The following is a 12171-nucleotide window of genomic DNA, read 5'->3' on the forward strand; positions in this document are numbered from 1 at the left end:
CCTAAAATATATATGCATACTAATTCATATGAAGTTGTCATATTCATTCATATGAAGTTGTGGTTCAGTGTGGAGCTGAGACACCTATGTTTTCTACATTAAAGAAATAACACATAACAGAACAAACAAAAATAGAATAGCACTTAGCATGCTTACTTAAGCGAATCAAGTCCCCACTCTTTCAAGCCTAGCTCCTTTCTCAGTCATCTGGGTTGTAACACAGGTCTTCCCTAAGTGGTAAGTATCCAGATTAAGGCAAGGTGTCTTTAAGCATCCTTGTGGACTTAGATTCAAATTCCTAGCTAAATCTACCTCCAGTGATGGGGATTTGAAAGTACATTTGTATAAACAACTGTAAAGTATAGTAAAATCCCCTTTGGTTTAATAATTCAACTTGAAAAGGTGAAATGTGTTCAAGCTAGATATATAGTAATATAAATATAAGATGCTTAGCAAATTCTTTTTCATGTTATTCTTCCCTCCTTCAAAATACTTTTAACAATTTCAGATTATTTTTATTATATCTACGCTTCTTCTCACACTCCTACCATATCCACTTCTTTTCCCCTTCTTCATTCATCTGTATTTGTGTCCTTTTTAAACAAACAACCAAACCAAACCAAACCAAACCAAACCAAACCAAACCAAACCAAACCAATCACTTCCAACTTGTGCTGCAAATATACTCTTGGGTGTGTGACTGTCCTTTATAGTTGATCTGGTCCACTGGCACAGTTGTCTTTAAGAGGCCACACTCTTAAAGAAAATTGATTCTCCATCTTCCAGCAATTATCATTTGTCAATAGTGCCTCACTTAGAAGTAGGATTTCCTATCTTCCTCCCCTTTCTACTCTGGGATTTTGTCTGGCTTGAGATTGCTCAGGTCTTGTGAATATTTCATAAAGGATATATCTGAAAAACACTGTTTTCATTGTTCCAATCACCATCTCTGACTCATACATTTTCTTTGTCCCCATGTTCCACCGTAGTCCTTGAACCTCTTTGGATGAGGGTGTATGATAGAGATGTCCCATTTAGGGCCAAACATTCTAGTCTCTTAGTCTGTGGACCATAACCACTTGTGGAACATGTGTGTTAGTCATCATTTACTGAATAAGGAAGCTTCTCTGATGAGAGTTGAGTCATTAGGAGTTTGTGTAACACTGTGGGCATTTTACAGAAAAATGGTAGTAGGTTCTTCCCAGATCCTATGACTTGTCTAGCCATAGGTTTTTGACTCAAATTAACATGCCCTCATGTAGCGTGGGCCTTAACTTCTAGCAGAAATCAGTTGTTATACCTATAACATTTGTAGTCCTATAATATCAGTGGACATATCTTGCCAAGCTGATTGTCATAGCTGGCAGGGTTCAGAGCTCAGTTTTATTTATGATTACTCTTCTCCTTTGATAGCATAGGCAACATCTTCTAACACTATAAAAGCTAGCCAGTAGGGATGAAACGTCAGGTCAGTAGCATTTGATTTATCCATGTTCTATGACTCAGGCAAGAGGTATCTTCAAAATAGGGTTTTACCTCAAGTTCTGGAGGATAAACACTAACAGTAGCCTATAATATTTCTGAGTTTATGGGACCATACTGGTTAAAACTCCAAAAGAGGTAACCTATACCTGGCACTGGTATTAAAAAAATGTATATGTATTTTGATGTTTTTTTTCTACTTGTGTACCAAATGCACTGTGGTGCCTGAATAGGCCAGAAGAGGGCATTGAATCTCTAGACTTGAAGTTATGGATAGCTGTGAGTTACCATATAGGTGCTGCAAATTGACTTCAGGGTCTCTGGTAAGCGCAGCCAGCGCTCATAAGTGCTGAAGTGTTTCTCCAGCTCCAACACTGGGAGCCTTATGAGATAACTTCACTTAAGCTCATTATTTAGTAAGCTTTTACAATGGTAGGTTTTCATGTGATGTTTCTGAAAGGTCTTGACTGTTACTTATCACTGCCCGTATTTCCTTGTCTAACTTACCTTCCCATGCCTACCTTCATTCACTTTCATATTGCACCATTTACCTTTCCTCTGTATACCACTGAATTCTACATCCATTTCCTTGAAACTGTTCCCCTTCGTGCCCCTTGTTAGTGTTCAGATGTCTATCGGTATTCCAAATGAGACCTACATATCTAAAGATTCAAGTTTAGCATTCAAAACTGAGAAAAATCGTGATGTTTTTCTTTCTGGGTCTGGGTTACCTTACTCTGATAATTTTTTCTAGCTCTGTCTGTCTACCTGTAAATTTAATAATTTGTTTTACCTTAGCAGCTGATAATATTTCATGTTTGTTCAAATATTTCATGTTTTCATTATTCATTCATCATTTGATAAACATTTAGGATATTTCCATTTATTGGCTGTTATAAATAAAACACCAATGAATATAGATGAAAACGTCTCTGTATAAGAATACAGAGTCATTTGAATATAAAATCAAGAGTAGAATTATCATTAGGTTTTCATTGGGTATATTTTTAGGTATGCTTCTAAAATGGCTGTACCAGCTTGCACTCCCACCAGCAGTAAGTAAGAGTCTGTCTTTTATTACGTACACAACAACACTGACCACTATTTTTTACTATATTATTCTAACTGGTAAAGTGAAGTCACAAAATATTTTTAATTTGCATTTCTTTCATTTTAAGGATGCTGAATATTAAAAACAAAACAAACAAAACAAAACCCAAACTTTTCATTCATTTGCATTTCATCCTTTGAGAACTCTTTTTTCAATTCTATATCCCAATTTTTATTTTTATATTTTTTGGCATTCAGTTTTTCTTGAGTCTTTTGTATATTCTTAGCACTAACCTTCTTTCAGATGTATAGTTAGTAAGGATTATTTTCCCATTTTTTAGGCTGCTTTTTTACTCAGATGTTGGTGTCATGCAATGCTTAAACGATTTTTAATTTTATGGCATCTTATTTACTAATTGTTGTTTACCAAAGTCCTGTTCAGAAAGTCATTTTCTATGCCTGTAAGTTCAAGCATACTCATCTATCATATTCTCTAGCATATTTGAGATATATCTATCATATTTAGGATATAAAGTCTCTTTTATCCAGGAGTTGAGTTTTGTGCAGGGTGAGAGTTAAGAATTTAGTTTCATTCTTTTATGTATAGCTCTCCAGTTTGACCAGCACTATTTGTCAAAGATGCTCTTTTTTTTCTACAATGCTTATTGCTATCCTCTTTGAAAAAAATCTGTCATCTGTAGTAGTATTGATTTATGCATGTGTGTTCAATTTTATTCCACAGAGTAATATGTCAGTTTTGATCCCAGTGCCATGTTGTTTTTACTACTTTAGCTCTGCAATGTAACTGAGATTGTGGCAGAGTACAGAGGGTCAGGAAATTGAACGGACATGTGTAGCAGTGGGAGATGGGGACCTGAGGGTAGCCACTAGAAAGTCCTAGATGTCAGGGACCCAAGAGGATCTCAGGACCCAACAGGAATGACATTAGCTGAAATACCCAACAAAGGGAAGTTAGAACCTGTAGAGGCCATATCCAGTGGGTAGGCACAGCCCCTGATTGAGTGATGGGGCCACCCACGCATGTCAAAAATTTTAACATTGAATGGTTTCTGTCTAAAGGAAATGCAAGGACAAAGAGTGGAGCAGAGACTGAGGAAAGGCCATCCAGTGACCACCCCACCTAAGGATCTATCCCTGGGAGGTCTGCAGACACCAAACTCATACACTATTGCTGATACCAAGAAGAGCTTGTTGACAGGAGCCTGGTATAGCTATCCCCTGAGAGACACTGCTAGGGGAAGGTCTGAAGGAGCTGAAGGAAATTGCAACTCCTTAGGAAGAACAACAATATCAACCAACCAGACTCCCCAGTGTTCCCAGGGATAAAACCACCAACTATGGAGGGACCCATGGCTCCAGCTGCATATGTAGTAGAGAATGGTCTTATCTGATATCAGTCTGATAGCACTGTAGAGGCTCAATGCCCCAGCACTGGGAGATGCTAGGGCTGTGAGGCAGGAGTGAGTGGGTGGGGGAGCAACCACTTCTCATAGAGACAGGGGGAGAGGAGATTGGATAGGGGGTTTGCAGAGGGGAAACTGGGAAGGGGTCAGCATTTGAAATGTAAATAAATAAAATAACCAATAAAAAGCATTTTTTTGTTTTCTTGAGAATTTTGTGTTTCCAAATTGTATTATTATTTTTAATTTCTGTGAAGAATTGTGTTGAAGGTTTGATGTAGATTGTGTTGAATCTATAGATTGTTTTGGTAGAATGGTCATTTTCACAATATTATTCCTGCCAGTTTTTGACTCCTTCTGGTACTTTCAGTATCTTCCACACCCAGTATCTTAGTGCCCACTGCACAATATTTCCACTCCTTATTTATTTTGTTCCCTTTGATCCTGGCTGCTCTTATGTGATTGCTTCCTGGTTTCACTTTTTGTTTTTGGTTCTGTTCATAATTTTAAGTTAAGGAGTTACTGTGAAGTATCTAATTATATACTGAGTATACAGAAACATTCTGCACAGAAAGTTCTGTATTTGTCACTGTCTTAAGTGGTAAGACAGTTTCATTAGCATCCTGTGTGGAAAATGATACATTTTTTCCATTTGTATGATTCATGTTCAGTCTAAAGGTATTTAACAAAATGGATAGACCTATTTTTGTCTTTGATTAATAATTCTTATTTCACAGATACTGTTTAATCTAATTTGGAGAAATGTTACAATTTTGCATAGTAATTTATATTTAAATTTAAGCATTTAAAATATTTGACTCTGTTTTATAATTACATTCAGTAACATAGTATTAACGATTTCTCTTTGACTAACATGACCCACACTTGCCTACCAGAAGCAAAAAAAAGTTGAGCAATATTTTATTCCATATGAACCTAGTGACTAAATATGTACTTTTAAGTTGATTATATGACTATCCACATATTTTTCTTCATAAATCTCTAGCTTCAGAGAAGCATACAGGAAGCATAATACAACAAATCCGAGAAAAATGAACTTTACATATATAGCATAGCCTTAAGGTGAGCACTCCCAAGACTGACCAGTTAGAACTGAGCTTTTTTTTTGTTTTTTTTTGTTTTTTAAGAATCATAAATGTTACAAGTACAAATCACATCACTGAAGTGATCTTATAAAAACAGTTGCATCATAATAAAAAATTCAATGAAAAACAAGAGCAATGGTAAGGAACAATGTGTAGATTAATAAGGTTTAAAACACCATTTTTGCGTTTCCACTGGAATGAATGCAAATTGGCTCTACCTCACACATCACATGCTTTAGTAGATCGTATCTTGCAATTCATATTACCTGGAATCCATGCATCCAGGATGATGGTTTTCTCTGTAATGAATATGTGTGCTTCATATCTGCTTTGAAATATTTCCAAATTTGGGTAGCTTTTTAACTTTACAACCTATTTAGACAAATACCAGCCGCATTCATTTTATGGCCTGTGTGTTGACTGGATTGTTGTACTGTTCACTCTTAAGAGTCTGGATTCTATTTAACATGACAGTAGCACTTAAAGTAGGAGCAGAGTACCTTGTGTTTATGTGGCCTGTAGTTCATCTTTATCAGATTTGAAGATGACTGCCTTGTAGTATGTTATAGAAAGGCTTTATGGGACAGCTACTCAATCTGGACCTGGAAGAATTGACTAGGCTGTGCAGAAATCAGGAAAAGTTGTATTATATATAAGTAGAGGTTAACAAGGACTTAGAGAAAGCAAAGTAAAATTTTAGTCATGCATATTCCAAGACTTGTGTAAAATTAAGTGGGTGATCTAGTGTGATATTAAGCTAGGAAGGATATATAAGGGATAGTGGAAGTTGTACAGTGAAGGTTACCATGGGAGGGATTTTAATTATTTGGTTTCATCTGATGTCATTGGACGTGAAGTGTGCAAGTCTATACTTTAAAGGGAAATGTGTGTCTGTTTAGAAGATAAGAGACAATAGACTGTACATAGCAAAAGTTCTGTGAACTGGAAAGCAAAGAGAGCCTGTGGTAAAAGTACATAAAGTGTCATAAATTTGAGAAAGTAGGTACAGAAGTAGTTTTATGGAGAAATGGAGGAATGATGTAAATACAGTACTCATGAAATCGTCAAAAAATTAAATAAGAAAATTTAAAATTTTAAAATGAGATGTGCTATGTCATCCACAGACAGTAGAAGGAAGATGAATAGGATTTGGTGTTGGTATGACTAGAGATAATGAACAACATGGATTTTCCAAGTTTTTCTTACCCTGTGGCCAGCAACAGAATGGAACACAGCCGTATGAAGAACTAATTTGGATTCAGTACAACGGAAACTTAAAAATTGTTTCAAACCTGTTATACATGTTGTTCCTTACCATTGCTGTTCCCTGGTACCTGAGAGCTTGTAGTGAAAAAAAAATGCACAGCAATTCCTTCTGGTCTGTGGATGACTGACTGTTGAAAATGATATATAGGCCAGGTGTATGAGGATATACAACTGTATAGGTTCTAGGAATAGCTGATCTATTCCTCCCACCTCATGGGGGTGGGGCTCTGTAGGCACCTTCCATTCAGAAGGGTCTCAATTTCTTACTTAGAGGACATGGTGGACCATTGCAAAAGACTTCAATGGCTTAGGGAACACCTCTGGTCAGTGGGTGGCAGTGTTGCACAGTAGAAGGAGCATAGACTATATGGGCAGAATCATAATCATTTCCTGGAACCATGACTGCTCATTAATCTCCAGGTTCTCAGCCCTGGGCAATGAAATCATCTTCAGAAATACTTGATGTTTCCTTTGAAATATAGATTCCCATACTATAGTAGCTTCTCATGGTATAAGTCTGGGATGGGGCCAGATATAAGGGTGTGTTTTAGCATCTATGGCAATTCTGAGAGAATTTAATTTTTCTAAGTTTTAGTTTTCATAGCATTGCTGTCAATATTACATGAGAAAATAAATCTGAATCTAAAATAAATTTTCCTTTCCCTTTCAAAGATGCCATCATATCTCATCAATTTGAAACTTGAATTCGTAATAGCAGAAAGAAAGCTGATGAATTTTGTTCAACATAATAGAGAAAATACGGTTATAGTATTAATTTGATAATAGCATCATATACTGAACAGATAGTAGAAAGTACAAGTCTCTTGCTTCAAATTTGCATTTTTTTAGTTTTTGAGATTATAATAGAAATAAAAATGCCTGCCTCCCCTCCCTCAAAACTCTGATATAGCCCCCTTGTTCTATCTTAAACAAATGGCATCTTTTTCATTAATTGTTGTTATACACATAAGTGTATATGTATACACATTCCAAAGTTAGGTCAACGCATGTTCAGTCTGTATAATGGTAATTGTATGTATGTTTTCAGGGCTGATCATTTGGTATTGGATAACCAACTGATGTGCTCTTCCCTGGATAAAAGTATTTCTTTCACTTTTAGTTTTCCTTAGGTACCTGTAGTTCTTTGTGTAGGGTTGAGACATCATGGGATTTCCCTCACCCACTTTAACATGAGTATTAACCACATTCAATTTTTTTTTAAATCAGAGCAAAAAAATTTCCAGAATCAAAATAGCAATAAAATCAAAGACATTCCTCTGTATATTTTTAATATAAAGGCCATATTTATTATTGACACAGTGATAATTTAATTTACAAATATGTTATAACTTCTTAGATTTAAAACATAGTTTAGATTAAATATATAATTGTCTTCCTCAACTCCAAGTCAAATACAATTAAATAAACAAATAAAAAATTCTTCATGTCAATAATAGCAACTGTTATTTGCAATATATACTTTTGGACTGATTATCCAAGGAAGGAGATTGCAAGAGTTCAATACAATCTACACAACAGCATGTAGCAAACATGTCTGCTGTCCTTGAAGTTTATAGCACATAGTAATCAGTCTCATACAAATTATTCAGTTTCTGTGTTGCCAGAGTCAGTTTGGAGGTTGTTCTAATAGAGTCTCACTGTGTTTCATGACAGTACCACAGTATCTCCTTCCGTTTGCCATGCCATGTTCTTCTTGCCAATGTTTCCTCATGTGTCTACCTGGATACCTTCTGTGTTAATCCACTCTGAGTCATCTGTACTTCCACTGGTCCTGCTGAGTCACCCAAGCAGGCCAGGTTGATCCCGCAGGCAGTCTCTTCTGTCCTTGATACCATCTTTTAGTTTCTGTCAACCAGGAACCATTCACTTTAAGGTATTCGCCTGAAGGTCATTCAGAAGATTTAAGTAAATATTTGATTTCAGGAACCTGGGATAAGAATCCTTTTCCATAAGTGTATATATGACTTTTTGTGCTTCATCAAAAGATGTGAGAGTTGGTGTTTTAATCTTCTTGGCTGTCGATTCTCGAGTATGAAAGTCAATATTGATCTGAAAAGAATAATTTCTTAATTAATGTGCACTTGCAGTTTATAAATTCTACCATACTATTAGTGTTTCAGAATCACCTTAAAACTGTTTAAATTCTTATTTGAATCAGTTCAATTACGTCCTGAATTGCTATTCTAAGCCAGCCCTATACTAGGTGTATGGGCTACAGAAAATGCAAAAAAAAAAGTTTTTCTTTCTTTCTGTATCTGTTTATGGTGTAATTGGGAGAAAGAAAAATAAATAGACATGAAAAATTAAATATCCCCAGAATATAGTCCATATATCACAATAGAATGTCTTAGGCATTTTAAGTTTACTGAATGGGAATATTTTCCTGGCAGATCAGCACTAAGTAGCTGCACACCTTTTTGCTGCTTTGATTGTGTGTGTTACAGTGGTCTGCAATTTATCCTTATCTGAGTTACAATAGCTCGGTAAGGGTTCTTTAACATACAAATCCCTCCATGCTGGATTGTTTTGTAAAATCTTTTTCGTCTTTGTACTGATATCTTTACAAATAAACTAAATGGTTCCACTGCACTGAGTGTGCAAATATATATACGCAAAACTATGATAGCACAGATTTCACCTTAACCTATTTCTATATGTTGGCACAATTTACATACACTGATGCTAATGACAATGACTTTAATACTCACTTGTTTCACGGCATCTGAACGCACAAATGCTTTGTATATATTCTCTGCCTTGTTATGCAAAAGATCAGTCTCTGTTTTCTTATAGTCTTCACAAGCCAACCAGAATTCAATATTCTCTTCACTGAATTCAGACTTTAGAAATTTTCCAAAGACATTTTGACCCGCTAAAAAAAGAGAGTGATTGAGAAAACTGAGTTAGTAAAGGAATATGCTGTAGAAGAGATTTATAGCAAAGTTATAGTATTACTATATACACAAAAATACGAGTTGGCTACTGCTAAAACAGCAGTGACATTATTTGTAGAGAGGAAGACTTAGAGACTGTTTTGTGTGGAGTCTGGCATCAAACAAACTTGTCCACAGTCACATAGTGCTTTGTGTGTTCACATAAACGTGCTTTGGTTCCTCCTGAATTTAAAGGGACACTGTGCTCTGATTACAGAACAATGTCGTTACTTATAGGCACCAACATGTGAGCAAGAGTGTAGAGTCCTTTCTGCAAGGAAATGTCAATGACTGAGGGTGTTAACATCATTTGATAATTAAGACTATAATTTCCTCATCCAAACCATGGTAATTAGATAATGTTAGGTTAGGTTGTCACCTGTATGCTTGGCACACTGACTATATTTGCTAGTGTCACTGAGACTTATATGCCATTTACTCAGCTTTATTGTAGACTAAGTTTTACTGTAATCATGGTATCAAACTATGCTGAATTTCTTAGACTTTCCAAGTAAGTTTTTAGTATCTTTCTAAAAAGAGGGTAAACTTATTCCCAAGGCCAAACTGATTGTTTGCACTTCTGAATAAGGTTCTAATCCCAACAGTGCTGCAATCCCACGAGGGGAGGGGAGATGGAGACTGGCTTGATTCTTTCCTTTCTTCCATCAGAAAACATCCACAAGCCTCTCTTGAGCTTATATTAATGTATGTATCTTGCTGAATATGTGCATTGTTTACTTGGTGTATCCAAGCATCTTTAACGAAGTAATAGATTGTGCATTTGCATTTGAATACTTGCTGTTTTGAAAATACCTTTCACATAAGGTGGACAAATGAGAGTTAATAGGTATGTGGATGATAGACTGCTAAAAAAATGAATCCTACTCTTTGCATTCAATAGAACAAAGTACATTTTAAGTACCTTTCAAAATAGCAATTCAAATGATGTGATGTTTACTTGGCCTTTAAAACTTTGAAGCTGTAGAATACTTTTATTCACCTTTATTTTGTTTTCTGAAAGCTTATTATTTTTTTAAGTGTATATGTCTGTCTTCCTCTCCTTTCCCCTCTCCATGAAGAAATGCCTGTGGACAGGTGCCCACAGAGGCCAGAAGAGGGCACAGGAGTTACAGGTGGATGGCTGTGAAACCAGTCCTCGAGTGCAGGGAAACAGTCATCTTTAAGAGCAGCAAGCACTCTTAACCAACCAGCCATCTCTCCAGCAACCTGGCATAATTTCAATTTTGTTCTTGAACACAAGAAAATATGTAGCTGTTTTGGCAGATTTGTCTAAAAGATAGTGATAAAAATTTAGTGCTATATTACTGAGTCATAATGTGATGAAATTATCAGTGACTCAAGAAAATCTAAAATACTTAGTTTTTGCATATTCTCTTTTCTTCCTTTGGTAATATACATTAATCATCCATCCAATCTATTAAATTATCAGCTGGCCCCCAAACAGTGGATAGTTAGAAATACTTACTCTGGTTGGCAAGGAGTTTTTCCAGAGACTGGGACCACTGCAGTACTTCCTCAGCAGAAAGTCTACAGTTAACAAAAATAACCTAATTAATAAACTAGTTTATGAAATTCCAATTGATATAATAATGGCCACTACATATTGATAATTAAGGTTCTTTCTTATGACTTCTATTACTAATTTTATGTACAAAGTTCCTTTTAATTCCTATAGTTATGAAAAAATTGTCAATACAGTTAAAATCTAAGTAGATAAAATAGAATAGCACAAAGAGAAAATTGATGTGGACATAGTCATAATAGTGTTCATTGGCTCTAATATGGTCTAATCTTGTTTGTTTTGTTACCTGAAAGAAATTAAGTCCATTGCATGCAGTATTTTTATATGCCTTTTTAAAGAACAAGGCTTCACTCAAGCCCCCTACCCATTTTCCTGTCTCAGCCTCTCAAGTACTGGAATTACATGAATAAACTGCCATGCCTAGAAGCATTTAGTCCCAGTATCATGCAAAGACAACAGCTAATGCTTATACACTTACAATATTTCAATATATTCAGTACATACATGTCTTTGGACTTAGATGATTTCGTCCCAGATTCCAGATGTGGGATCATAGATCTTAGGTATGTTTTCACGTCCATTCCACTACAAAAGACAACAAAAATTCATCATTCTCTAGAAAAGTTCCCCTTATCTATGAAAAGAACATGAAGCAAACATATCTGAGGAAGAAGGTAATAATAGGAGTAGCTAATACAATATTTTGTTATGTTAAATAGAACTCATTTTTATAAGTAAAAGTCCAGAAAGATTCTCCCACATTTTCCTATAACATGATTTATTTTCCAATAAAACTGAATCTCACTTAAGTCATGAAAAAATAATTGCTCTGCTCTGCATAAACTAAATGCCAGCATTCACGTCCATTACCTCATACTCCCTTGGCCATAAAAGATAATCTAAGAGAGACACTGAAGGAACTTACAAAGTCTTTGGCCTCCTTTTTTGCTTTTTGTCATCGAGAAGAGAATGGCTAGGTTCTTTTGAATCCTTTGGGCTAGCAGAGAAGAACATTCCTGGCATTTTGTCCAATCTTGGCATGGAGATGGCTGCAGCTCTCATGGTCTTCTCGCGATGAGTGTCTGTTAGTCTACGACTGCTGCTTTATATATCGTAGGCAGACAGGCACTTGCTGTTCAGGGAGTCTGTTTATCAAGTGATGTTACCACAGGCACGGAAGTTCCTCCTTTCTTGGTGTGTTGTGACGTGGATCTCGAAGAGAAAAAAGTGTACAATGATGTCTTGTGGTTGAAACCCAACCGAATGAGAGCAGGTCATTTGATTAGGAAGGCAGGGACCAAATTACACACACACACACACACACACACACACACACACACACACACACA

General features: G+C 35.9%; 1 protein-coding gene across 1 annotated transcript; it reads right to left on the reverse strand.

The window, feature by feature from the left end:
- Nucleotides 1-7597: 7597 nt before the first annotated feature.
- On the reverse strand, nucleotides 7598-11946 carry Rgs1 (regulator of G protein signaling 1). The gene is made up of 5 exons (XM_028769962.1): nucleotides 11748-11946; nucleotides 11327-11407; nucleotides 10766-10827; nucleotides 9055-9218; nucleotides 7598-8395 (listed from the first exon to the last, which is right to left on the reverse strand). Exons 1-5 carry the CDS (start codon nucleotides 11882-11884, stop codon nucleotides 8210-8212), a joined length of 630 nt encoding a protein of 209 aa, XP_028625795.1. The 5' UTR covers nucleotides 11885-11946; the 3' UTR covers nucleotides 7598-8209.
- Nucleotides 11947-12171: the final 225 nt, after the last annotated feature.

Source organism: Grammomys surdaster, unplaced genomic scaffold (assembly GCF_004785775.1).
Source record: "Grammomys surdaster isolate TR1022 unplaced genomic scaffold, NIH_TR_1.0 196, whole genome shotgun sequence".
Lineage (NCBI taxonomy): Eukaryota > Metazoa > Chordata > Mammalia > Rodentia > Muridae > Grammomys > Grammomys surdaster.

Coding starts and splice junctions, on each gene's coding strand:
- Rgs1 (XM_028769962.1), bottom strand. CDS start 11,884: ATGAGAGCTGCAGCCATCTCCATGCCAAGATTGGACAAAATGCCAGGA. Junction 9,219..10,765: donor AAAACTCCTTGCCAACCAGA/GTAAGTATTTCT, acceptor CTCTTTTTTTAG/CGGGTCAAAATGTCTTTGGA. Junction 8,396..9,054: donor GTTCAGATGCCGTGAAACAA/GTGAGTATTAAA, acceptor TATTCTTTTCAG/ATCAATATTGACTTTCATAC.